The 25995-nt window shown below is 33.0% G+C and overlaps 6 protein-coding genes across 13 annotated transcripts; all 6 read left to right on the top strand.

Annotated features, from left to right (window-relative positions):
• The first annotated feature begins 1909 nt into the window (after positions 1-1909).
• On the top strand, positions 1910-4960 carry LOC103839267 (probable E3 ubiquitin-protein ligase RHG1A). 2 transcript variants are annotated; one of them, XM_009115773.3, is made up of 6 exons: positions 1910-2286; positions 2799-3643; positions 3752-3808; positions 4198-4299; positions 4374-4514; positions 4602-4960. In XM_009115773.3, exons 2-6 carry the CDS (start codon positions 2864-2866, stop codon positions 4752-4754), a joined length of 1233 nt encoding a protein of 410 aa, XP_009114021.2. In that variant the 5' UTR covers positions 1910-2286; positions 2799-2863; the 3' UTR covers positions 4755-4960. The 2 variants fall into 2 exon arrangements, with proteins under 2 accessions (XP_009114021.2, XP_009114020.2); XM_009115772.3 differs by having other exon boundaries at positions 1981-2282.
• A 3373-nt stretch (positions 4961-8333) lies between these two features.
• LOC103839268 lies at positions 8334-11381 on the top strand. The gene is made up of 6 exons (XM_009115775.3): positions 8334-8661; positions 8798-8991; positions 9506-9539; positions 9979-10114; positions 10223-10709; positions 11024-11381. Exons 1-6 carry the CDS (start codon positions 8355-8357, stop codon positions 11273-11275), a joined length of 1410 nt encoding a protein of 469 aa, XP_009114023.1. The 5' UTR covers positions 8334-8354; the 3' UTR covers positions 11276-11381.
• A 731-nt stretch (positions 11382-12112) lies between these two features.
• LOC103839269 (cold-regulated protein 27) lies at positions 12113-13547 on the top strand. 2 transcript variants are annotated; one of them, XM_009115776.3, is made up of 5 exons: positions 12113-12368; positions 12464-12622; positions 12730-12997; positions 13075-13196; positions 13288-13547. In XM_009115776.3, the coding sequence occupies exons 1-5, from the start codon at positions 12288-12290 to the stop codon at positions 13324-13326; spliced, it is 669 nt and encodes a 222-aa protein (XP_009114024.1). In that variant the 5' UTR covers positions 12113-12287; the 3' UTR covers positions 13327-13547. The 2 variants fall into 2 exon arrangements, with proteins under 2 accessions (XP_009114024.1, XP_009114025.1); XM_009115777.3 differs by having other exon boundaries at positions 12193-12368; positions 13093-13196.
• A 32-nt stretch (positions 13548-13579) lies between these two features.
• LOC117128243 (glutathione S-transferase T3-like) lies at positions 13580-15704 on the top strand. 5 transcript variants are annotated; one of them, XM_033280263.1, is made up of 3 exons: positions 13580-13973; positions 14147-14233; positions 14758-15704. In XM_033280263.1, exons 1-3 carry the CDS (start codon positions 13825-13827, stop codon positions 15539-15541), a joined length of 1020 nt encoding a protein of 339 aa, XP_033136154.1. In that variant the 5' UTR covers positions 13580-13824; the 3' UTR covers positions 15542-15704. The 5 variants fall into 5 exon arrangements, with proteins under 5 accessions (XP_033136154.1, XP_033136153.1, XP_033136157.1 ...); XM_033280262.1 differs by having other exon boundaries at positions 14722-15704; XM_033280266.1 differs by having other exon boundaries at positions 13588-14056; positions 14096-14233.
• A 592-nt stretch (positions 15705-16296) lies between these two features.
• Positions 16297-18448, top strand: LOC103835504 (putative nuclease HARBI1). The gene has a single exon (XM_033280261.1). It carries the CDS (start codon positions 16357-16359, stop codon positions 17674-17676), a length of 1320 nt encoding a protein of 439 aa, XP_033136152.1. The 5' UTR covers positions 16297-16356; the 3' UTR covers positions 17677-18448.
• Positions 18449-24017: 5569 nt separating this feature from the next.
• Positions 24018-25437, top strand: LOC103839271 (trafficking protein particle complex subunit 3). Of its 2 annotated transcripts, none has more exons than XM_009115778.3 (6): positions 24018-24219; positions 24355-24427; positions 24512-24609; positions 24699-24798; positions 24877-25059; positions 25162-25437. In XM_009115778.3, exons 2-6 carry the CDS (start codon positions 24371-24373, stop codon positions 25282-25284), a joined length of 561 nt encoding a protein of 186 aa, XP_009114026.1. In that variant the 5' UTR covers positions 24018-24219; positions 24355-24370; the 3' UTR covers positions 25285-25437. The 2 variants fall into 2 exon arrangements, with proteins under 2 accessions (XP_009114026.1, XP_009114027.1); XM_009115779.3 differs by having other exon boundaries at positions 24148-24219; positions 24352-24427.
• The last annotated feature ends 558 nt before the right edge of the window (positions 25438-25995 follow it).

Raw genomic sequence — 25995 nt, 5'->3', positions numbered from 1 at the left:
TTACGGAGACCTGTGTTTTTTTTTGTTTTTTCTGGGAAATTGTGTTTTTTGGTTTTTGTGAAAAATGTGTTTTCTGGTTTTGGCAGGAAAATGCGTTTTCTGGTTTTGGCGGGAAAATGCATTTTCGCGATTTTGGCGACAAAGCGTGTTTTTACGGTTTTGGCGGGAAAGTATGTTTTCAGCTTTTGTGTGGTTTTACCCTTTTGGCGGGAAAGTGTTTTTACCGTTTTAGCCGAAAAGTGTAGTTTTACTGGTTTGGCTGAAAAGTGTGTTTTATGGAAATGTGTGTTTCTACGTTTTTTGCGAAGAAACCTAGTTTTGCGGTTTTGGCAGAAAAATGTGTTTTTAGTTTTGGCGAGAAAACACATTTTTCAGTTCTGGCAAAAAAATATAGTAGGATTTTTTTGGTTTGAAAATAGTATTTTGATTTAAAAAATTTGTTTTTGTCATTTATTATTTTGGATTGAACTGAATGCATCTGCATCCAGATACACTATCAAAATTCCCTTATTTGGGTGAAAGATAAATTTTTAAAAATTCAACTCGATGATCTATCTGGATATATTATTATAATGTATAAAACCAATATCAATTTGCATTTTCACCCATATGAATCACCTGGATCTTTATTGATTTATATAACATGAACTTTTTTTACTAAGATTTATTTTTGGCTAAATTTTTATGATTCAACGTAGTTAAGTTCATATTTTTTTACGCATTTTCGAACCGACCAATCGAAACTACACCAGGTGTAGTACACCTATTGGTTACTTAATCACAAATTGGAATGCGGTCTAATATCTAAATGCCCATCTAACTGAGAGCAGTAATCCTGGACATTTGTTTTTTTTTTTTCGGGTTAAACGGGTCGCGTTATTCGGTTTACGGTTCATTCGGTTTTGGAATTATAACACCGAAATTAACCAAAGTAAATTTCGGTTCGGTCCGGTTTGAAAATCGGGTTTTTCGGTTCGGTTAAAAATATTATTATGTTGCCCGAATTGAACCGAAGCGATACTTTCTCAGTATATTCGGTTATATTTTTAATATTTTTTTTGGTTTTCACGGTTTTCTTGGTTTTTTCTGTTATGTTTCAGTATGTTTGGTTTTTATGGTTTGATAATGATAAATGAAAATTTCAGACTTGAACGATCCATAATTTTTTTGGTCTCAGACAGTCACAATGTGATGTCAATACAATAGAGTTTTTTTACGGAAACCACCAAAAACAAAACACATCGTTCATACAACTTCATAATTTTAAACCGAGATTGAAGAGGTAGACCAAAAACAAATACCATCTCCTTCTCACTGAGCAGCATCTTTAGGCAAAATAGTAATTCTAATGAATATATATTGGTATATTGTTTTCATTTTTTAACTGAGAATCTAATGAGAGATAAAAAAAAGGTGACGAGATAGAAGATAAACAGAACCAGAAAGTAAACCAATGTGTTATTGTAACTACTAACTAGTTAACAACAAAGTAAGAAATGAGAATTCAAAAAAATTTAAAGAACAGGAAGGGACGTGGGTGAGGAAGGAAAAGGCTATGAATCCTGTGATACTTATTTTGGTCGGGCGTGGGGCATATGTCCATTTTGCTCTTTAAACGTCCCAGAGCAGGCATTAACTTGCCAACTTGATTTTCCTCCTCTTCTCCTAAAACACCTATTTACACATAACGTTTATTTAAATTACACAGTTAATATATTGAAATTTAAATTTAGTCTGTGTTGTCATTTGTTCATTTAGTCAAAACATCTCAGTTCTCATAATATTTTTTTTTGGGTCAAATTCAATTCTCTTCTTAAAAATATGTTCTTATCCGTTATCACTGACTGAGTATTCATTACCATAATTGAAATTTAATATTTGTTGATTTAGGCAAAGAAAAAAATATAGAATTGAATTGATTTAAATCAACGAATAACAACAAAAACCATACTAAATTTCAATAATGGTAATAAATGGTCAGTCGTCAGTGATAACTAATAAAAACCGTTTTAAAAAAGAGAATTGAATTTGACCAAAGCATTCAATTCTCTTCTTTAAAAAATTGTTCTTATCACTGACTGATTGAACCTTCATTGCCATTTTCTTTCTTTCTTATTTAGTCTTTTTCTTTTTTACCAATAAATTTATAAAAACTTTTTAAGTTTGGTAAAATGGTAAATTACATACACATTGCTGTCTCTCCCTAATAATCCTCTTGTCTGTTCCCATTTCTCCTCATTCCCTCATCTCTTTGGTCTTCCTCTTCTCTCTGCAACAAACCAGTAGGTTCTCTTCTCTTCCCCTTCTGTATTTTGAATCGTTTTCATGAAGAATCTCCCTAAACTTTTGCTTTTCTCAAGATCGGTTTTGTTTTCTAGCTCTTATGTATCTGTTTGTATTTTTTGTATATTGTTCTTTCTTGGTTTTATTGTGTTCCCAAGCTCCATCGATATCGATTGGTGGGTTCATTCATTTTTGGAGCTTTGTTATATTTATGGGTCTAATCATTCAAAGTTGAGCAAAATCTAATGAAAGATGGTTCCTTTAGATAAGGTTTAAGGTCATCTCATTTGAATGGATCTCTATGAACGTGTTCTTGCGTTTATTAATTATTAGTCTTTTGAGGTTGTTGATTGTTTATCTGATGATGCTTTATCTTCAAGCTGTTGTCTTTCTTTCCTTTTTAAATTTCCTATCTTTATAAATTATATAATTGTTTATGCCATTTATTATTACAGTTCTACTAGCTGTCTTTGTTGCTGAAAAGTTTTACTAACTGGCATTGTTCTTTTTTGCAGTCTCACATTGTTGACAGAAGGAAACTCTCGTGAGTAAGTGTAACTGTGGTTAAAGTTCAGCCGAGATGCAGGAAGAGAGGGCCATCCTCGGCTTTTTATCAGAAGCCTTGAGCTTTGAGCTTGGTTCTTCTACCTCAATTGATGCTGTCACAGATCATTGGGATCACATTCACAGTCTCGGTGATAACGACTTGCACGATTACATGATTGCGAATCCCGAACCAAGTCACGAGGAGCAACATGATTTACATAGCGAGGCTAGCTCTAGTGGCACCAAGAATGAAGCAGCTTCCAGTCACAGTGAGCAACGAAGAAATGAAGATTCTGAACAACCACCATCTGCCCCCAATCAACATGTTCAGAACTCAAACCCTCCTGCTCTTAGCGTACCACCGTTTCAGTGGACGGAGGTCTCACTCGCGGCTGGATCATCAACCTCCACTGTACCACCTGTTGAGAGAAATCTTCAGTTAGATGAAACCAGGCCAAGAAGCATACCAGAGAGTCCCTTGTTTGTTCCAGCTCCTGAACTTAGGAATGCAACAAGTGGAGACCTGAATGTTGCATCAGCCGTATCTAGGACAGGCTCAGCGACAGGTGTTCAACCACCGTCTTACCAGAACTTGCCACATCAGCAGAGAAGAAGATCCGAGCTAGCTCGTAGGTCATTGATATCTTCCCTTGCGGGATCTGGTGATCATCCAACACTTGGTGCCTCTCCGGATGGGCTTGTGCTTCAGCCTGGTGGTGATAGACAAGGGGATGGTGTGGCCGGGGCTCATCATTCTTTTCGTGCCTTGGCAGCTGCAAGCAGAGGAAGAAGCAGCAGACTCACGGTGTCACAGGTCAGTTCATTACAAGTTCTATGGTCATGAATGAAGCCCTTTTAACTTTAATGGTCGTTTTGTTCTTCACTCAAATAGAAGTGACCAATGAGCTTTCCTTTTGGACAGATGCAGAACATCTTGGATGTCATGCGTAGGGATCCGAATCATAACTTGCGGCTCGAGGTTAGTTTCTCCTTCCGGCTTAGTAGAATAAACAATTAAGAGTATTGCAAAGTTATCTTCTCTTGTTGCTAGGCCTGTGGGTTTGGTTTTATTGGTTAGTTCGAAATTCAGTTACTTTGGGTCGGTTTTCGGTTAAAATTTTGGTTTAAATTGAATAATATTCAAACTTTTTGGGTTATGCTCGGTTATTTCAGTTATTTCGGTTCGGATTTTGGTTTTTTTTAAACCAAACTAAACGATTACCAAACCGAAAACCGATTTTTTAAGCTGCTGAACTGAACCCAACCTTTCGGTTTGGCAGGTTCGGTTTGGTTAATAACCGCAGGCCTGCTTGTTAATGTCTAGCTGAACTAACTTAATAAGTACTCTGAATGGGTGTTTTGTCACAGGACGTTATGCTTCTAAACCAGTCATTGCTGTTTGATGGGGCTGGTGGTATGCATGATCGTTATAGAGACATGCGACTAGATGTAGACAACATGTCATATGAGGTGAAAAAAAAACCCCATAAATCTTTGTCATTTTTGCTCGTAAAAGCTTCACTCATTTGGTTAATGAACTTTAGGAACTGTTGGCACTAGAAGAGCGTATTGGAGATGTTTGCACGGGTGTAAACGAAGAAACCATATCAAACCGGTTGAAGCAGCGTAAATTCAAAAGCAGCACAAAATCTCCACAAGATGCAGAGCCATGCTGTATTTGTCAGGTACAAATATATACTTGTTGCTGCAATGGTAATACCAAGAAAGATTACATTTTTTTCCGGTTATGAATGGTGAAACATGGTGTGTAGGAGGAATACAGTGAAGGAGAAGACATGGGGGCGTTAGAATGTGGGCATGATTTCCATAGCCAATGCATAAAAGAATGGCTGAAACAGAAGAATCTTTGCCCAATTTGCAAGACGACAGGCTTGAACACTGCCAAGAAGCGAAAAATAGGATGAATAAGAGTATTCAGAAGAGAATGAAAATCCTCTTTTTTTCTGTATTTGGTTGGATAATATATTTTACTCATTTGTCAATGGATTATTATGAATCCATTGAAAGAAGCAGGAAGTTGAGTCGGTTGATGTTGAGATGTTACTTATGAGAGGATTGTTAATAACAACCCATACTTTGTTTTTTGAAGGTGGCTCTCTCTTTTCTTTAACTCGAGCTTGAAAATGCAGTCTTAGATATTTTGATTCCAGAGACAAACCTGCTATGCTTAGCCTCTAAGAGACCTTCAACATTTAAAACACCAAACGAATTGTCGAATAATATGTAATCCGTGAATCTCCTTTGATGTGGTGAGTACGTTAGATGCATTATCCCGCGGAAAGACTTTACGCTATTGTATGTGGATGTATCTATTAAACTAATGATGTTAATTTTTTTTACAACAAGAGGAACACCTAACTTAATAATCTTTTGATGTCAAAAAAACTTCTTTTTTTTCTTAAGCTATTACTAATTCAAAAATTCCGGATCTATGGGGATCATGTGTGATTGCTGGACTCGTACATTCATTGCCGGCTTGTCTGTCATTGTACATGTTTTTGTCACCGGAATATAAGAGATTATAAAAACGTCGAAAGATTTCCATATGAATTGAAAAAATAAGCCATTCTTTTGGTATACACACTATCTTAATTAACTATGCATAATCTGTTCAAATGCTAGTTTTGATTGTTAGAAAATGATCATGACCAAATCAGTGTTTCAAATTCCGCATGTAATAAGGACATGCCCGGCTGTGCAGAGAAGCTGAGGAAGTATGGACTTCCGGCCCACAATAATATAAATAAAATTCATTCAACTTTTTAAAAATCTCTTTAGTTTAGTGGTGTAAATCATCTAACTATCACCTAAAAAACATGAATTCTTCTTTCTAATGTTCCTAGCACCTAATAACCCTTCAAAGACTCCATGTTTACTATACCACCTTTGCCCCTAACCATATATGTCTCCTTTCAAAATCCATCGATTTTACACCATCGAAGAAAATTCATACTTGGATGTACGATGGGGGAAGATAAAGATAAGTTTACCCCTTGGACCATTTTTAATACCACTTTCGGGTGTGCTTCAGACCAATGAAACAATTCTGAGTCAGCTACTTTAATGTCTTAGGATCCTGTCAATGTTACTACATAATTTAGCATTCCAATTTTTTCTAGATAAACCAGAAAATTCATGATAATTTATTTCGATCATCAACATAAATTATTCTCCAATACAAATAATTCATATTTGTGAAGATTGATTATGTTGAAAAAACTGTCGGATTCAATGGAGTATTGTTGGATAATGCCCATTACTGCTTAGATGGAGGACAATTAGACAGTACATGATTAATTGTTTTGTCCTCCATCCATATCTCACACAGTGTGTCTTGCAATTTATCCCTCTCCCCTTAAAGATTTTGCTACATGAAGACAACTTGAAAGAGCTTGCCAAATAAAGCGTCTCGATTTTGGTGAGTATTTTAGTTATTATTATTTATTTTATTTTTTTGCTACAAATGTAAATATCAAACTGAAGGAAAAATTTGAATACTCCCTAAGTAAATCGATAAAACTGCATCACCTCGGCAAACAAGTTTAAAAACAAAGGTGAGACAAGATAGGCAAAAGATAAATGTTTGAATAACATAAAAATTTGTTATTTGTATATTCAACATTCAAGATTAAAGCCATCATTATATTTTTTTTCTCTAGATGTTCTTGGCCTAAAAAGATACTGTATATAAGAAGAAATTGAGTACCCTAAAAAAGATTTTTTTTTGTTTTATTTTAAATAGACCTAGGCCAAAGGTTTATCTAATTTATTAATTTAGGATCCTATTTTTATTTACCATTAACAAGTCATAGTATGACCATTTAAAGAATTAATTAATATGACATACTTGATTATTTACATTAATAATAAATCAACTATAAATTTGAATTTTGTTTTTTAAATTATAGCAAAATTTATCGAGAAAGAATCTAACAAAATCTTACTTAAAAATTTAAATTTTTATAAAATAACATACTAATTAACGATTTTTTTGAAAAGTGTTTTATTTAAATAAATTATCACACATCATTAAAAAGGATTAGAATTCATAAAATATATAATATTTTTATACAAAAATAAATTTATTAACATAGGTTAAACTTTGATGTCTACAACTATATATTATCTTTTTATTTATTTTGAAACTCTCAACAATATATTTTTTAAAATGTTTATATACAAAAATATAATATATATAATAACCTTTAGTTCATACACCATTTAAAAAAATGTATTATTAGAAAACTATGAAATTTTAGTAATTCATTTAAAATATTAATGACAAATTAAATTGTAATTATATTTTTTTAATTATGACAAAATCTGTTGAGAAAATTTTAGAAATATTACCAAAAATTCTAATATTTTTTAAATAAAATAATGCATTAATGTAGTAACAAAAACAAAAATTCAAAATTCATGTAATCTTTGAAACTCAAAAATGATAATATTTCAAATTTTACAAAAGATAAAATCATAGATAATAAAAAGAAACTTTTTGAAATGCACCATGAAAAGACAAACTATATATGTTGTAAATATTAAAGCAATCTAATATTTTGAAATCTTAATTAAAAATAAAAAGAAAACTTAATATCATAATATCCAAAAAAATATCCTAAAATAAAATTTACTAAAATAATATGATAGATGCTACTATGTATAAAATTTTCAAAAATAGTAGGACTATATTATTTAAACAAAACAATGTTTTTACTTATAAATCCCGTAAAATACTAAAATAATATATGCTAAAGTATATTTTTTAAACACATCATGTAAGTATAAATTATCTTAAACATATTTTTTTTATATAATATAAATAAATAAAATTTTAAAATGTATTATAGCGAAATGTATAAATTAAAGAAAAAACATATTTTGATTGCTCTACGAAACATCTGTAACTACCATCTTTAATTGCAATATATAGATCCACCGCAATGGATCTTGACTTTGATTTATAGTTGGTTGATCATTACATATATTAACAAAACAAAACGAACAAACATCAAACCATAGTGAGATTTTTTATCTTCTAAGCAAAATTTGATCCGGTTTATGTTTTCCTTTTTTAGCACGAGGTCAAACTTTCTAATATGGTCGTAAAGGGAGTTCAGTAGTTTGCTTTTATATAAAGATCATATTTTCACCGAAAATCCAGTCGAAATTGATGATTTTCACTATTAATCATTAACGCAATCTAATATTTTAATGCATATGGGATTCGTCAAATCAAATATGTCTCCCGCGTAACGCAAGGTTTATGAACAACGCATGTGTCAATAATCTTGGCTTGTGGACGGAGACCAACCTCCATGATATCATCGCAATATCGACATTTAAATAATAAAACAAAGCAAAAGCATAAACTCGTGGCAAATATTAAAATATATTAGCCTAACATTGCATAAGTACACAAAGCTAGCATGACTTAAACTTGCAAACCAACTCTTCCAGCTAAAAGAATTTTGACAATCAAACCACAAACAAAGAAAAGAAAAATGTGTACAACTGAAAACTATTTTGTTTTGGATCCGCGAGGAGCCACCTTCTCGGATCTAATACGTCTTCTCTTCTCCTCAGATCTCAGGAATAGAAGGTTCATACACTCTTCTGAAGATAGGCTTGAAGATAATGATCCTTGCAAGTTCCGGAGAAGATGGATCATCTTTGTATCCATCGTGATTCAAAAACTCATGATTCTCCTAAGGAAACCTCTCTACTTTTTCGGATTCTCTCTTGGTTTTTGGTTCAACCTTCTTTATATCAATGGTGGCTTCTTCATGATTCTCCCAAATCTTTTCAAAGGTATGGTTTTCTTTTGACTTTCTTGCATTTAATCAATTAATATAAGTTCGTTAATACATCAAAATCAAATACAACGGGAAACACGTAAATTAGTTAAATCCTATAAAATATTCTTTTGTTTTTGTAATTATTTCAGGAAAGATTATTTGGCCAGAAGAAACATCGTCGACATTTGCATCTCTAAACGGAAACCTAGACGGACGAGTGGAGTTAGACGGGAGAATAGAGAGAGGAAGTAAAAGATACAAAGCAATGTTGTCAATCATGGCTTCTAAGCTTTCTTACGAGAACATTAACTTTGTCAGCTCTGTCCTTCACAACCATTGGAAGGTTTTATTAATTAACTCTTTCATTTCTATTAACAATCTTATTTATTAGTATAAATTAAGAACATATAACAGATACTATTTTTTGGTTTAGTCAAGAACAGTATCAAATGAATATAATTTAAACGTACATGCATCAAATTAGTAAAATAATTAGTTGGACTTGGAGTATTAAATTAGATAAAATATTTTTTGGTATTGAGAAACTTATTAATTTTATAGGTTTTGCCAAAAGTAATTTTATAATTTTTTCTTCTAACAATATAATTTCAAAGTAATTTCCTTATAGTCTAGTTTTTTCCTTGTTGAGTAAGTAAAATGTTCATATAAAATACGGAAACTGACGTAGCTAGACTGTCATTTAGCTCTATCTTTATTTCGTCGAATTATTAAAACGTATCTTTAAGTTATAAGCATGATCATGCATGATTTTCTTTGATTAAAATAACAACAAAATCAAATCCTATTGATTATGTGTTGGACTTATAATCACAATTTTTATTATATTCCTGATACAGATGGACCTGTTGGGGTTCTACAGCTGTTGGAATGGTGAGAATGCTGTCCTTTTTTTATTAATGAATAATGATAATACATATAATTAAGTAAATTAACTGCGTTGGTCCAAAAAGGCAATACCATGTGAAATATGCGGATTTTCTTGTATTGTTTCTTACCAAAATGAACTTGATTCCAATAATAATTGGCGACATCACACGCGAAGTCTCTAGTAATTTAATCTTTTAAACCAATTTAATCTTTTAAACTAGTTTCATCCAATTCCAAATGACTTCAAAGAAAATATTTAATTCATTGCTATACATGTCTTTAATCACAGTCTCTCTCAATTCTATAGGATCATATATACCTTAACATCCCCATAAATTATAGGATCTTGAATTCATTTGTACTTGTATCGAATATAAAGAAGTTTGCTGACAAATATTTACATGATTTTTGTAGTAACACATTCTTCATTGGGTTTTCTCAGGTTACCAGGAACAGAGGTCAACGGAGGTGCTTGTCATAAAGGACGCAAGCACAGATCCAAACCTCATCGTTGTCAGTTTCAGAGGGACTGATCCTTTCGACGCGTACGATTGGTGTACCGATTTGGATCTCTCATGGTGATTTATTTTTTGTTTTGTTTTAATTTGATTAAAGTCTTCATTGATTAGTTTTCTTTAGGTTGGATATTAATTAATCGGGTTATGCTAACCGCTCTCTAAGTATAGGTACGAAATTAAGAATGTGGGAAAGATCCATGGAGGATTCATGAAAGCTTTAGGACTTCAAAAAGAAGGAGGATGGCCTAAAGAAGTGAACGTTGATCAAACCCAAAAAGAAACAACTCAATATGCATACTATACTATTAAGAGTCACTTAATAGAGATTCTCAATCAAAATCCGAAATCCAAATTTATTCTGACCGGACATAGCCTAGGTGGAGCCCTAGCAGTCCTGTTTACGGGAGTGTTGATGATGCATGAGGAAGAGCAAATGCTAGACAAGCTCGAAGGAGTTTACACATTTGGCCAGCCACGTGTAGGAGACGAGGAGTTTGGAAAGTTCATGAAAGATTCGCTGAAGAAGTATGAGGTCAATTACGAAAGATACGTTTATTGCAACGACATGGTTCCTCGGTTACCTTTTGACGACAAGACACTTATGTTCAAACACTTTGGGGCATGCCGTTACTATGACAGTTTCTATAGAGGAAAGGTAATTTATAATTTATAAACCATCCAATGTTCTTTTATTTTCTTAAATTTAGTCACCCATATGATTTGAGATGGATACAGTTTTTGTTGTGTCTTGTTTCGCACATGTTCCTAAAGTTCTTTCTCAGATGAGAATGTACTTCTGGTCGGGACATGACTTGATATCTCGGAAATAGGAGTGGACGGAGAACTAGATGATTTATATTTTATAATTTTATTTAATATATCCTTTCTGTTTTGTTTTCGCATGGATTTTCATTTAGTTGTTTCCCCTACTGATCTGTCTTCATTGCTATTGTGTAATAATGTGTTCAGATAGAAGAAGAGGAGCCTAACAAAAACTACTTCAATATCTTATGGGCCATACCGAAGATTATGAATTCAGTGTGGGAGATGATTAGGAGTTTCATCATACCTTATTGGAAAGGTGAAGAATACAGAGAAGGATGGTTCTTGAAGTGTTATAGGGTTCTCGGATTGTTAATTCCGGGAATACCTGCTCACGCTCCTAATGAATACGTCAATGTCACACTTTTGGGAAACTTATTTGACTCGCACCATGACTAGAATTTGGTGTGCATCGTTTCCAAATTCTTTGTATAATTTACTTTTCGTTCAACTTTAAATAAATATATGAAGATAATGAAGGAGTAATAAAACGGATATAAACGTATATATAGGCTGGAGAATGTCTACAGAAGGTACAGCATTCACAAATGAAAACTCAAAGACAATATTCTTCACTTGACTTAAAAAGTTGGATAGTTTCATTTTATGATTTTTCTTTTAAGATGACTTTAGCTTAATCTTGATTTTATCCTATCCAATATGATAAATTTCTCAATTAATTTTTAGTTTTTATTTACAAAGATTGTGTGAGAAATTTTTTAATCATAACACAAAAGGTTAATACACATAACTCATGTAACATTTATTTATTTATTATTTTAATTGTTAAGTTTACCAAGTTTTTTTCGTGCGGATTATGTATTTTAATTGGTTATTTTCCAAAATTTGCTACTATTTGAAATTGTTTTGTTCTAATTTGTATTTTTCTTACTACTATTTCGTAAAGTTTAGATAGATAGAGATTTATTCTGTATCAATAACTTTGAGATACTAGAGTGGACTTGCATCGTCCGACTTTTATACTGGGCTGGTGAAATTAGCTTTTGTTCAGCACTTATTTGGCTACTTTACCATCAAGAAACATGTGCAATCCTAAATCTCTTACAATAAGTCTTTTTCCACAGAACAAACCATGCTTTTTATTGATGCTCTTAATAAGATCGGCATTCCATTGTCTTAAAAAGAGTGGATCTAATCCCATTGGATAGAGATGACGAAAAAGGGAAGATTGCTTGTCTTAAAAAACGCGGAGAGTCTGAGGCTTTACAAAAAAGATTGTGCGAGAAAATATCTTTGTTATCTAAGAAAAAGATCTAAAGAGGTTTGATTCCGCCAAATTGACCGGTGATGACGTGGCAGCATAACCACGTGTAAAAGCGTACTGTTCTTTTGTCGACTCTTTTTCATATGAGATATTTTTCCTCCTCTCTCACAACAAGATAGACAGCCAATGGCTGGTGATTACAGAGGGAACTATATCCGTAGCTCCGACCATGCTTCTTCTGTAGAGGAACACACGCCTTCTTCTATGGTATATATTTCAACTATTACTGATTCCTTTTCGCCTTTTAAAGATCTGATTACACAGTAGTTTGTATATATAATTGATGTTTCCACATGTTTCAGTATTCCTCGGGAAAAGAGTGTATGCCTACAGAATGGACTGATGAGAAGCATAGTCTGTATCTTAAATCAATGGAAGCTTCATTCGTACACCAGTTTTACAGCTCCCTCAGTTCAAATTCGAGTAAGGAGAACGTAGGAGGAAACCCATCTGATGAACAGGTGTGAATGAGACGTTTACCTCTGTTTTTTGTTTCTTCCATATAGCTTGTGTGATTGGATCATCGAAATTTAGTCTTTGTATGTATTGTTTTTGCTATTTGTTCAAGGTTCTTCGTGATGGTGGTTTCTGGCAGAAGATGAATGTAAGACAACCTGAGTATCGTCTCAAAGGAAGACACGGTGGTGGTTCTCCTCATGAGTTTCTTAGGAGTCCATGGATAAAGCACTATAAGTCTTTACCAAAGACTCAAGTGGTTAGCTCGAAGGCTTTAGTCATATGCAGCTCTGGTTCAGCGTCTAATCTCAAGAACATGCTACGAGAAGGCTGCTCTCATTTACATGACCGGGATCAAATCAGCATAGGAGAAGAAGAAGGTATTAGTTTTTTCTTTCGCGCTCTTCAAATATATTGTGTTATTGTAGATTTGTATAATCATTTGTTTCCTATTTAGCTAATTTTTTTCCTACAGAAGAGGCATCTGACCAGAACTTTGTCAACGAAGTAACAAAAGGGGGAAATGGAAGCTCCAAGAAGATGAAGACAGTGATGAGCGGATCATCGAGTACTGATCAGGTGAACTTTCACCAATTAGTTTGATCATAGCTGTAAATGTGATCAAGTTATTGATCTAATGTTATCGTCTTGTTCCTTGTCATGTATATAGGTTGTTCCACTCAGAAAAACTCGTGCAGACATGACGTAAACTGAAGTCTATTTATGAAAAGGTCGTTACAACTGGGTATGTGAGGAGTGTTTTGTAATGTATAGACTATAGAGTAAAAACAGTCAACCCCCATGGTTAGTTGCATGTGTCTTCATCAAATATCCCCCTAACTATAAACATATTGTATGCTCGTGTGAGTGGCCTTCATATGTGATGTAAACCTTAAATTTGCATCAAGTTGTTTTTGATTATTTTTGTTACTAAGAGCATGTACATTGGTGTATCTTAACACCGTAGCTTAGGGAAATTAGGTTTAAAAAAAAAAGATTAAATGGGATTAATACAAAAGACGTAGCTTAAATAACAGACAGAAGGAACGTCCCTTGGTCGCCACGCGTCGCATCGCAATTGGAGAGAATCGGTGTCGCTGGCGTTTCCTCTCTCTCCTTCTTCTCTTTCATTCTTTCGTGTTTTTTTTTTCTCTGGCGATATGGCGATTTTTCTCCTCTCCGGTGGATCTTCTCAGCGAGACGGTGTATGTGTGGGTGGGTCCTGTCGACGCTGGAAGACGGTGTCCTGTCTATCTGTTGCTCTCGTCGGGGTACAAAACAGCGAGATCTCTCTGTCATGGTGGCTCTCGGAGACGATGGAAAACGATTACTGTTGCTTCGCCGGCGAATCGGAAGGTAAAGAAGCATGATGCATGTCTTTGATTGTGTTCCTTCATCGTTAATCTGAAGAAGTAGAATCAAGTTTGAATATTTTAATTATGCTTGTCTTTCATTTTGTTTCGTGATCGGTATTTAAGATGTTGAATCCTTTGATTTGTGTTGATTTGTTTCTGTGTTTTTGTCTTGAGATGTCTGACGAGAATGAAATGGATAGAAGAAGAAGAAGAAGCATGGTCCAGGTTCGTCGGACAAAACCCCCGCGATTTCTCATACAGGTAAAACCTTTACTCTGTGGAATTGTTTAAAGCATAGCATAGATATGATCTTTCTGGTGGCTTGTGATTAATGTTGCGTTTGATGTTGGTGGTTAGCTTCGTTTGAAATGAATTGAATGGTGGGTTATTGTTTGGTTAGGTAATAAATAGAGGTTTAGGTGGTTAGATAGAAATGAGATTTTGGTTGTCTTGGGTAATAAATACATGTTTATGGTTAGATAGATATGAATAGATTTGTGTGATGAATGGGTTAGATAAACGTCTTCTCGGTTTGGTTGGGTGTGATCAATGCGATTCTAGCATCTGTTCTCTCTATAAAAAACTGTCTTCTCCTCTATGTTGAATGCGTTAAAAACTTACCTTCTCCTCTGTCTTCTCTTCCCTCTTTCTCATCTCTGTTAATTTCTTTCTCTCTTCCTTGAGGTTGATTCAGAAATGGATTCTAATCCATTCTCGCAACCCTCTAAATTTCTTGACCTATTAAATAGTCAACAAAGCATCTTCTTTGGCAACAATGATGACAGTGTTTCACTGTCTTCATCACAATCTCCGTCTGTACACAATCTTGGAACCGACGATGGTGGAGAGACTGGTACACAGCGTAAAGAACGGCAGAAGTGGACGCCTAAGGATGACATTGTGCTCATTAGCTCATGGCTTAACACAAGTAAAGATCCAGTGGTGAGCAATGAACAAAGGTCAGACGCTTTCTGGACAAGAGTAGCGGCTTACTTTGCGGCAAGTCGTCAAGATGGTGGCCGTGACCAGAGAGAATCTAGGCATTGCAAGCAACGCTGGCACAGGATGAATGATCTCGTGTGCAAGTTCGCTGGAGCCTACGCCGCTGCAAGCAGGGAGAAGACGAGCGGGCAAAATGAGAATGATGTGCTGAAACAAGCACATCAGATATTCTACACCAATCACAAGCAGAAATTCCTCCTTGAACATGCCTGGAAAGAGCTGAGGAACGACCAGAAGTGGTGTGATTTAGCGTCTGCTAAAACCGAAGGAAGCTGCAAAAAAAGAAAGTGTGAGGATGGTGCTGCTTGTTCAAGCTCCCAAGCAACTGAAGTGAAGCGTCCACCGGGTGTTAAAACCGCCAAGGCCAGTGGCAAGAAGACTGTGACTGAGGAGAATGCGACGATGGAGTTTCACAGCATGGTGTCACTAAAAGAAAGGGATATCGCCATGAAGGACCGCATGTCTAAGATGAGGCTACTGGAAAGTCTGATAAACAAACAACATCCCCTTCTCGCGTACGAAGAAGGCCTGAAGAAGAAGCTGGTTGATGAGTTGATGTTGTCTTAAGTTCCATGGCTCTGTGTTCTTGAAGTTTCATCTGCTGTTCTCATTTTAGTTTAAGTTGATCTTGTTGTGTCTGAATGCTCTTGATGTTGTTGTTATGTTCTCGTTATTGTTTGATCTTGTAATGGTTTTAAAGTTTAAGAAAAATGTTGTTGTTATGGTTTAATGTTGCTGCGCTTTGAACTTTTTATCGTTTGTTGTTGTAATGGTATTAATGTTCTTCTTCATCTTGCAGGTCACGGGTGAGAGACAGAGGTCACGGGTGAGAGACAGAGGTCATGGGTGAGAGACAGAGTTCACGGGTGAGAGACAGAGGTCACGGGTGAGAGAGAGAGGTCATGGGTGAGAGACAGAGTTCACGGGTGAGAGAGAGAGGTCTGTAAAGGTGTCTGTAGAGGTCTGTAGAGGTCTGTAGAGGTCACAAGAGTTTGTATTATTGTTTCACGGTTTTGATGTACGTAGAGGTCACGAGTGTGTAAAGAACACTTGAATTCTCAACATTATAAATTGCAAGCAAACTCTCATTCCCAACATTCTCAACATAACAACAATCTCATGTTCTTCTCTCCAATCTCATTCTTAACATTCTCATTCAACGGTTGTAACCAACAATCTGATCCCGCTTCATTCAACCTTCCTTCTCTTCTTGTAAACCAATCGTCTTTCTCCCCTAAACTCATCACAACCCAAACTTGTAACCCAAGCTTCCATCTCTTGTAAACCCAATCTTTTATATCTCTTTAAACCCAACCCAATATTTTATCTCTCTCTAAACCCAACCCAACCCAATCGTTTCTTTCACAAATACATATATAATCATGGCCTCTTCTTCTCAAAACCCAATTGATGACGAGTCAATTGATGAAGTTTTCGATCAATATTTTGATCAATATCTTGATCAAACATATCAGAATCTGTTAAATGCTCGAAGTGATCAAGCAGATGAAAGAAGGACAAGAAAAAAACGAGTTTTTATCGAACGAAACCGTGAAGAAGGCCATCTCCGGTTATGGAACGATTATTTCAGTGACACTCCTACATATCCTGAAAATCTATTCAGACGACGATTTAGAATGAAGAAGCCATTGTTCCTGCTTATTGTAGATCGCCTTTCCAATGAAGTTGAATTTTTTCGTCAAAAGCAAGACGTTACCGGAAGACTTGGTCTCTCTGCACTTCAAAAGTGTACAGCAGCTATTCGGGTGTTGGCATATGGTTCTGTGCTTGATGCGGTCGACGAATACCTCCGGCTCGGTACAACCACTACTCGGTTATGTGTGGAAAATTTTGTGGAAGCAATAATAGATTTGTTCGGTGATGAGTACCTACGAAAACCAACACCGGCTGATCTTCAGCGTCTACTTCATATTGGAGAGCTTCGTGGGTTTCCTGGAATGGTAGGAAGCATCGATTGTATGCATTGGGAGTGGAAGAATTGTCCCACCGCTTGGAAAGGCCAATATTCTCGTGGTTCGGGAAAACCCACCATCGTTTTAGAGGCGGTTGCTTCATATGATCTCTGGATATGGCATGCGTTTTTTGGACCTCCAGGTACCTTAAATGATATTAATGTTCTTGATCGCTCACCTGTTTTTGATGATATAATATATGGTCGAGCCCCGCAAGTGAATTTCTCGGTCAACGGAAGAGAGTACGATTTGGCTTACTATCTCACCGATGGTATTTATCCAAAATGGGCAACTTTTATCCAATCTATTCCAATTCCCCAAGGACCGAAAGCAGTTTTATTTGCGCAACGTCAAGAAGCTGTCCGAAAAGATGTCGAGCGTGCTTTCGGAGTTTTGCAAGCTCGATTTGCCATTGTCAAAAATCCCGCTCTTTGTTGGGATAAAGTCAAGATTGGAAAGATTATGAGAGCATGTATCGTACTCCATAATATGATTGTAGAAGATGAAAGAGATGAATACCCTCGATATGATGTTTCAAATTTCCAACAAGGAGAAGGCAGCGGAAGTTCACATGTCGATCTCAACTATTCCACAGATATGCCAACAAATATCGCCAATCAGATGGGTGTTCGAACAAGAATTCGTGATAGACAAGCACATCAACAACTAAAAGGTGATTTGGTTGAACATATATGGCGTAAATTTGGACGTGATCAAGACAACAACTGAACTTCTATGTTTCTTTCAAATTATTTTCGTTTATTTTTCTACTATTTGTTTTCATGTTTTCATGATTCTATTTCAAAATCTTAGTTTAAAATGTTATGTTTGACTTTCTTTTATTTAATAAATAATTTAAATTTTTGTTTAAAACTTTATGTTTAAAGATAATAATATTTTTTAATTGTTAAGAACCTTAATTAAGAGACCACCAATAAACCACTATAATTAAGTGTCTCTTAACAAAATCCCTTATCTTAATTTTAATAGTAAAAAAATCACTAAGGGACACTTAAGGGTTCCACCAATGTACATGCTCTAATAGCGCCGGAAGTATAGTGTATATGATTTTGAACTTCCATATTAGTCTACAAGAATCACTTTGAAAGTTAAAAGTAATCGTTATAGCAAATTAAGTTCCACACTTTTACCAAAAAAAAAAAAAGTTTTTACACTTTGACAAGTTGTATAGTACCGTCTCTTTAACGTCACACAAATAATGTCTACTAGATTTTGACTCGCGCTTCAAAAACACATATTTATTTTTAGAAACAAATAAATACTTCTTATATGAATTTCTATATAAGAAAGTGTATAAGTCTGGACAAATATATCCGAAATCGAAGAACGGAACCGTGCCAAACCAAAATATCAAAATCAAAATTAAAACAAATTTCATAAATAATCGAACAAATCCTATATTTTAAGAATAAAAAAACTGAACCGGACCCAAATCAAAAACCGAATGAGTATCCAAAGTTTTAAAATACAAATTGTAAACCTAAAAATATTAAATTATACTTAATTTTTAAATAACGAAATATCTTAAAATACTCTTTATAAACCGAATTACCCAAAAACTAAATTACACAAATATGTTTTAATCTAAAATATTAAAATTTATCCAAGTTATTTGATATTTTTATCCGAACAAACCGAATTACCTGTTAATTAAACTAACACCCCCCCCCCCCCCAATTATCTGATGTTTTTACTTATATTATATCAAATTACTCGGAAACCAAACCGGAGCCACATTTGACCCATTTTTTTGGATATTACATAGTTTCTAATTTTACTACCTGAACCGAACCAAAATAACCAAATCGAACTTTGTATGAATTGCTAAATTTAATGGTTCCTAAATATAAAGAACTGAAAAACCAAAAAAAAATACCCGAACATAAACTGAATGTTGAGGCAGAATTTTTTATCTACATTTAAATGATGCGATTACAAATTATTTATTTCCTTCTAGTGGAGTACATAAATAAATTAAGATATAAGAATTGTTTTCGTATTCGACTCAAACTCGAAGTCAAATTGGTAAACCTAATGATCCATATATAATGCGGTTCAGATTTAATAAAAAACTATTAACTAAAAATTTGAGAAAGCCTAAAAATCCACCTTTAACTTGTGACTTGATATGATGTTGGTCCACCTAGTAAAAACCCAGAAAAACTAATATTTTTAAAAAATTGATTTACTTTTTAATAAATACATTAAAATTGAAGAAAATAGTTTATCAAGTTGTTGATTAGCTTAACTTGATTTAGTATGTCGTCATACACTTATTCTAAATAAAGATTGGTAGGCTGTTACTACTGAATCTAATAAATATCCGAAATGAGTAAGCAATCCGATTTTGTATTTTGTAATCGTAATTAAACCAAACCTGCCAATTTTTGTTTTGATTTTTAGTGTATCGATATATGGTAGGCGATTCTGTCGGCAAACGAAAAAAAAATCAGATGATCACTTTGCCATTAATATGTGTGCTATTAGTAATAATAATGTACTAGGATAAATACTACGCTTTATGAAAATTATTTAAGAAAATATCGTATGGAAAAATAAAATTTATATTCTTGATCTAATTAATTCTTTTGTTAATTACATAATTTGTTTACTGATGAGCTGATCCCATTTTTTAAAATATTTTAGGTCAAAAAATTACTTATCGCATAAGAACCTAACTTTTAGGCCGAAGAATCTCAGACCTACAATTTGGTTACAATGAAACTATGTCACTTTGGTTTTATATCATGATTTAGCAATTTAAAAGTTAATTATTGTTATGAGAAGTTTATGTGCCAATCATATCTATTTTCAATATTTTTTTTTCATTTTTGTGTCACTTTTTTCATTTTAGTTATTGCTCGATATAAATATTGACTTTGAGTTTATTCTCATTTCATTATTTTTTTTTGGTCTAAGATTTAGAAAATGTTTGAGATTTAAAATTATTAAAGAGGTACATAGTTATGGTAAGATCTGCGCCTTGTGCAGAATAAATATTTTATATTTATTACTGATTTTATGTTTTTCTGCATATTATGAAATAATGAAATAATAATTATATATTAAATAACTAAAAAATCAGTTACTATTATGTAATAAATTGGCTTGCGCATGTAAATCAAACGACTGCTCTTGTTTATTAGCAATCACTTAGGATAAATAAATCAAAACAATTAATCTTATCTATCGTATACGATATATAATTAAATTTAAATGATATTAATATAGATATATAGTATACTTTTAATATGGATGTTTATTAAATGAGGTTTCTACTCATATGATTATTTGCATATTTGTATAACAATATTTACACCATCCATTTTTTTAATGTGGAATATTTAGTGGTTTCAATAATTTATAATCATTTAAGAAAACAATGAAGATTTCAAAATTAAAATATTAACTTTTCAATATATGTTCAACGCAGAAATCAAAATATAAGTATGTATTTTCATATGATGTATAATTTAATTTAAACGATATGAAATATCTATATATATATATATATAAACATAAAAACCTATTAAAATAAAATTATTTATTCATATGATTTTATAATCATTGTATTTTATTATAGAAAAAAAGTTTAAACCTTGATCACAAAAGTTTATGTGAGACTTTTAATAGTTTTAGTAATTTATACTCGTTTTGAGAAATTCAAAATACAACATATACAAAAAATCTAAATTTTTATTATATGATTAATGTAATTGTGTAATTTATTTTCATAATAAATAATTAAACAAAAATGATTTAAATTATACAGATTGTTAGCAAATCTTTATTATTTAACATCATTAATTGCCATATATATCTTAATCACATTACATAATTCCGTAGGTTTTATTTATGGAAAAAATATATAATAATTTCAATTTTGATAAATGAATAGTTCATAATGGACATACTATATAATATAACATTTCCCAACAATTTAGTTTTGAACTAACAAAATTATCAATTGATTTTCAAGCCGCCACGTAAGCAAAATTAACATTCTAATTACGTGACAATTTAGTATGACACCTTTTTAATTAGTACAAACTACAAGTTATAAATTTTTAAATGTTTCTCTATTAATATATATGGCATAGATAGAGAGATAAATAAGGTAAGACTAAAAATTAATTAGCTAATGAATAGGTCCAACTTAGATTTTTTAGTATTCTTCTATTAAACTTTTAATAGTATAGATAGATTGAGTCATGAATTCCGATATGTTACTGTAAAATTCCGTCTTGAATTCTCGTTGAAAACTCCTTAACAAAGAACTTGACTACCACTGTACGTGATTAGTTTTTTTTTTTTTTTTTTGCTAACTACCGTACGTGATTAGTTGAAAGTTGAAACACGGCTGTTAGGGGTAACCGGCTCCCTTTGTAACCATATACCATTGCTTTGCTTATCCAAAGACTAGAAGTTGGGACAAGGACCCTGTTCAGCAAGAAGATTACCACAAATGCGATCGCATCTAGTTTATCGTGTGATGTGTGTCTCTAACTAGAACACTTTCTTTTGCCTCTTCTTTTTTCTTATTTTGCTTTTTGTTTGGTGTGTTATGAGCTTTTAAAGCGAACGTTGCTAGGTTTATAACAATAGGGGATAGTGGACTGGTGGACTGGTGGACTGGTGGACTGGAGATACATCATACATGCATGATGCATGCTAACTTGGAAAAATTTACTAAAATAGTGGATTACAAATACTAATTTTAATTCGTTGATATTTATGTACTTATATGAGCTACATATGAGAAACAAACTTTTAATGTTATAGTCTTTCTACGAGATTATAGGCTTTATTAAACCTTTTGAATTTTTGTGGGTTGAAGAGAAAAAAAACACAACGATTCACCAATTTACGGGCTTCCAAATTCGTCAATTTTGAGGCAAGCTCAATAAGGTAACCGAAGAACAGGGCCGATCTCTGGAGCATAGGCGAGGGAACCAACCGCTTAGAACATCATATTTTAAGCGAAAAATTTAGTTGTATATAAGGCATAATTTTTTTTACATAAATAACAAAGACATAAAATTTTAAATGAGCTTAGAGCATAAAAAAATTGAGAATGTTGGACCGGCACTGCCGAAAAAATTAATAGAATATTTAATTTTATTGCTATCAATACTATTAAAAGGGAAGGAATCTAAAAAAATCTACCTATGAAAGTTGTTTGGACTTTTTCATTTAACTCATTATTTTTTGGGCTTACCTTAAATTTAGACTAACAATATGTTACCATATATTTCTCTAACAACAATTTATTCAATTCTTTTATTTATTTAAATCTCACTCTTAAATCCTAATCATTACTATTACTATATTTACCATTTTGATTTTTAATCGTAAAAGCATTGAAACTAATGTTTTATAATATCACTTTTATCATATAATATATGATTTAAAGCAATATAAATTACAAGACATATATATGTACATTCTAACTTCCTCTTTCGTTTATAATAAAGTAATCATATCATATATAAAATATCCCACTAAAATCTTATATCATATACTAAACTTTCAACCGTCTATAGTTTGATAATATTTTCATATTTAAAAATAATTTTTCTGTATATTTATGTTACCTTCACAAAAATGAAAAAAATTCATTAGTTCTATTAAAGCTAACCCGACTTCACGATATCAGTATTGATTATTCAAGATTTTGAAAATTATTGGTTTAGATATTATACTTTTATATACTTTTCACTTAAAACGAATCAATACTATTAAAAGAGAAAGAGTTTTAAAAAATCTAATATAAAAAAAATTGTTGGAGTTATGTATAACTATTTATTATTTTTCTGATAATACATTAATCATTCTAAACATACAATATTTTAAATATTTTTAACAAATCTTAATATTATTTCTTATGATATCTTTACTCAGAAAAATATTTCATCAACCATGTTTTTGTACAATAACGTTAAAAATCTATATCAAAAGGTTGTTGGACCTGATATGGACGTAATAGGTCCACATCTGTTCGGGTATTTAGGATCCTAAAAGAATTCGAGATATCTAAAAAATCTAAAAAAATATCCGAAACACGAAAAGTATTTGAAACTCCAAACAAATACCAAAAAAATTCAAATACCTAAAAAATTAAAATCTTACACGATGAACTTAAAAATACGCAAAATTTTATCCAAATACGCAATTTTTTTTTTAATTTGAAAAATTTACCTGAAATCAAAACTCTAATCGTAAACCAAAAACTTAAAAACAATATCCATAATACCGGAAACATATTCGAAATGTCTAAATATACCTAATAAACACATATTTATGATCGGGTCTAGGTAGGATCCGGACTCAAACAAAGACCTGCGGATCCAAAAAACCCAATAGGTTATCTTCTCTGGACCTGAACTAAACCTATAATTTTGGGTCGGTTCGGTTTGTTTTTTTATCCGGATATAATTCTCATATCGAAAAGAAACTTACGTAAAAGTGTATATATAAAATCTCAAATAAACGAATTTGTAGATTATATAGCTGTTAAAAATTATGTTTTTCGATATAATAAGACTTTGTATTATAATATAATCCAACAACTCTGCGCTTTCCAAGCGCGGATCAAAATCTAGTTTCTACTTATAAGTTCATGCCAAATTGTCTCTTCAATAATATCAGTACCAGTTGAATATACCAACACCATGGTAAAATACTAGAAGGACGAATATTCGTTTTTGTACCTACGGATCACCAGTGTGAGTCTCTTAACATGAGTCTCTCACATGTACTTACTATTTCACTTTTAATTTTAAACAGAAAATGATTTTTTAAATAAAATTTGTATGAATTTTAATTAATTTAAACAAAAGTAAATTAATTATTTTCTACTATCCATTATATAATGGTAAAAATTAGTAAACTATATAATATATTCACACAAAATATAAATTGATCAGCATATTTTTACACTTTAAATTCTACAACTATATATTATATAAAGTAAATTAAAAATATTAATTAATTATATCAAAAATAATTTGATGTTTTTAAAACGCGGTTAGAAATAAGTATTTTCAGAAGGAAATAAACATTTTCGGCTATGTAAAAATATTAAACCAGAGCTGTGTAGAAACCGGTTAAATATAAACCAAAACTCAATCGAGATTCTCAGTGGAAAACCAAAGGAATCAGAGAGATAAAACTTGTGGGAACCAACCGAAGTCTGAATCTCGACCAGATCAAAAGCAAACACAACGAGAAGTAGAACCTAAACCTTCTTTGGTAAGATCCGATCTTTCTCACACCCCTTTTCTATTGTATATCTGTTAGATCTTTAATCGATCTCCATTGAGTAGTTCTCGCAGTTGTGATTATTCGTAAGAGCTTAATTTCAATTTTGTGTGGTATCTAATGTAGTTGGTGAGATTCAGACATGGCTCCTGTCGGTCCTCGTTCCGGTGATGCCATCTTCTCCAGCATCGATCGCGTGGTAAAAGTTCAGATTTTTTAAGAATCTGTTTCTCGTTATAGAGACATTTGTTTGATTCTCTTGGGATTTGGATTAATTTTGTAGAACGCAGAGTTGTTCACGTTGACGTATGGTGCAATCGTGCGCCAGTTGCTTACTGACCTCGAAGATGTCGACGAAGTCAACAAACAGCTTGATCAAATGTAATTCTTCTTCTTCTTCTACGCTTTCTTTAGCTCATAGCATTTTACAATTTTGATCGAAAGTTAGTTCCTTTATTCATATGGCGCAGGGGATACAACATTGGAATCAGACTTATCGATGAGTTTCTTGCCAAATCTGGCGTTTCCAGATGCGTTGATTTCAAGGAGACTGCTGAAATGATTGCCAAGGTTTTGCACAATTTAGATAATCTCATTTGGTTTTATCCTGTGAGAAGCAGTAACAGGCTTTGTGTTTACTTACATTAGGTGGGTTTCAAGATGTTTCTGGGGGTCACTGCATCAGTGTCAAGCTGGGATGCGGATGGGACTTGCTGCAGTATAATCTTGGAAGACAATCCACTCGTTGATTTCGTGGAGCTTCCCGATACTTGCCAAGGCCTTTACTACTGCAACGTCCTAAGTGGAGTCATTAGAGGCGCTTTGGAAATGGTCAGTCTTCTTCTATCTTCCAAAAATTTTTTAGTTACATCCAAAATGTTATGGCTGAGTGTTTTTTTTTTTGTAATGGTTATTTGTCTGAACAATGATCAGGTGTCAATGAAGACAGAAGTGACATGGACGCGTGATGCTCTTCGAGGGGATGATGCATATGAGTTGCAGGTGAAGCTACTGAAGCAAGTCGCTGAGGAGTATCCGTACAAGGATGATGAATAAATGGGCTCTTTCTCTATCTTGCATTCTTAGCTTCTTTGGCTCTTTTTTCTTCAAGAAACACCAACTTTAAGCTTTGAGACTTAATACTGTTTTATGTTTGGCGCAAACCGATTAATCCATTTCTTAGCTGAAATCAAATCGTATACAGATCAATTCAGTGGGGTCAGAGGTTATAGGTTTTGTATCATAGCTCGGATTCCAACTCTGGAATGTGCCTATGTGACCGTTAACACACAAGAAAAATGAGAGTGGGTAAAAATTGATGAGACAGAGAGAAGAGTTTCTCTAATGAATATACTTCTCACATGCACGGTAACTCACTCACTAACTCGAGACAAATAGAATAGTATTGGACACTGTAAAGTAACAGTGGTGCAAATATAACTGTCATTTAGCTAACTTTTTAAGCAAATGTAATATTACTGATAGATAATGTTAATAGGTTTGGAGATTATTTTTATCATTTATGAAAAAGTTTATTAGTCAATTGAAGATAGACATGAGAAGGCATGGGCGTTGGGATGGTTAACACATCGTATATGATGAACTCGTTTTAACTTCGGGTTCGGTTTGGAGTTCTTTGGGTTGGTTAACACATCGTATACGATGAACTCGTTTTAATTTCGGATTCGGTCTTACATCATGTTTCAGTTACCCAAATACTTGTTTATGATTCAAAAGTATACCCTTTAGTTCACAAACTTAGCATGT

Source organism: Brassica rapa, chromosome A09, assembly GCF_000309985.2.
Source record: "Brassica rapa cultivar Chiifu-401-42 chromosome A09, CAAS_Brap_v3.01, whole genome shotgun sequence".
NCBI lineage: Eukaryota > Viridiplantae > Streptophyta > Magnoliopsida > Brassicales > Brassicaceae > Brassica > Brassica rapa.
The sequence above is the reverse complement of the archived record's forward strand: the minus strand, read 5'-3'. Positions and strand labels throughout refer to the sequence as shown.

Excerpts from the sequence above, each read along its gene's own strand:
- LOC103839268 (XM_009115775.3), top strand. The coding sequence starts at position 8,355 with ATGTGTACAACTGAAAACTATTTTGTTTTGGATCCGCGAGGAGCCACC. Across the intron at positions 8,992-9,505 it reads TCCTTCACAACCATTGGAAG|ATGGACCTGTTGGGGTTCTA; the intron begins GTTTTATTAATT and ends TTCCTGATACAG. Across the intron at positions 10,710-11,023 it reads ACAGTTTCTATAGAGGAAAG|ATAGAAGAAGAGGAGCCTAA; the intron begins GTAATTTATAAT and ends TAATGTGTTCAG.
- LOC103839269 (XM_009115776.3), top strand. The coding sequence starts at position 12,288 with ATGGCTGGTGATTACAGAGGGAACTATATCCGTAGCTCCGACCATGCT. Across the intron at positions 12,369-12,463 it reads AACACACGCCTTCTTCTATG|TATTCCTCGGGAAAAGAGTG; the intron begins GTATATATTTCA and ends CACATGTTTCAG. Across the intron at positions 12,998-13,074 it reads CAGCATAGGAGAAGAAGAAG|CTAATTTTTTTCCTACAGAA; the intron begins GTATTAGTTTTT and ends TTTCCTATTTAG.
- LOC103835504 (XM_033280261.1), top strand. The coding sequence starts at position 16,357 with ATGGCCTCTTCTTCTCAAAACCCAATTGATGACGAGTCAATTGATGAA.
- LOC117128243 (XM_033280262.1), top strand. The coding sequence starts at position 13,825 with ATGTGTGGGTGGGTCCTGTCGACGCTGGAAGACGGTGTCCTGTCTATC. Across the intron at positions 13,974-14,146 it reads CTTCGCCGGCGAATCGGAAG|ATGTCTGACGAGAATGAAAT; the intron begins GTAAAGAAGCAT and ends TTTTGTCTTGAG. Across the intron at positions 14,234-14,721 it reads CCCCGCGATTTCTCATACAG|TCAACAAAGCATCTTCTTTG; the intron begins GTAAAACCTTTA and ends CCTATTAAATAG.
- LOC103839267 (XM_009115773.3), top strand. The coding sequence starts at position 2,864 with ATGCAGGAAGAGAGGGCCATCCTCGGCTTTTTATCAGAAGCCTTGAGC. Across the intron at positions 3,644-3,751 it reads GCAGACTCACGGTGTCACAG|ATGCAGAACATCTTGGATGT; the intron begins GTCAGTTCATTA and ends CCTTTTGGACAG. Across the intron at positions 4,515-4,601 it reads AGCCATGCTGTATTTGTCAG|GAGGAATACAGTGAAGGAGA; the intron begins GTACAAATATAT and ends CATGGTGTGTAG.
- LOC103839271 (XM_009115778.3), top strand. The coding sequence starts at position 24,371 with ATGGCTCCTGTCGGTCCTCGTTCCGGTGATGCCATCTTCTCCAGCATC. Across the intron at positions 24,428-24,511 it reads TCTCCAGCATCGATCGCGTG|AACGCAGAGTTGTTCACGTT; the intron begins GTAAAAGTTCAG and ends TTAATTTTGTAG. Across the intron at positions 25,060-25,161 it reads TTAGAGGCGCTTTGGAAATG|GTGTCAATGAAGACAGAAGT; the intron begins GTCAGTCTTCTT and ends AACAATGATCAG.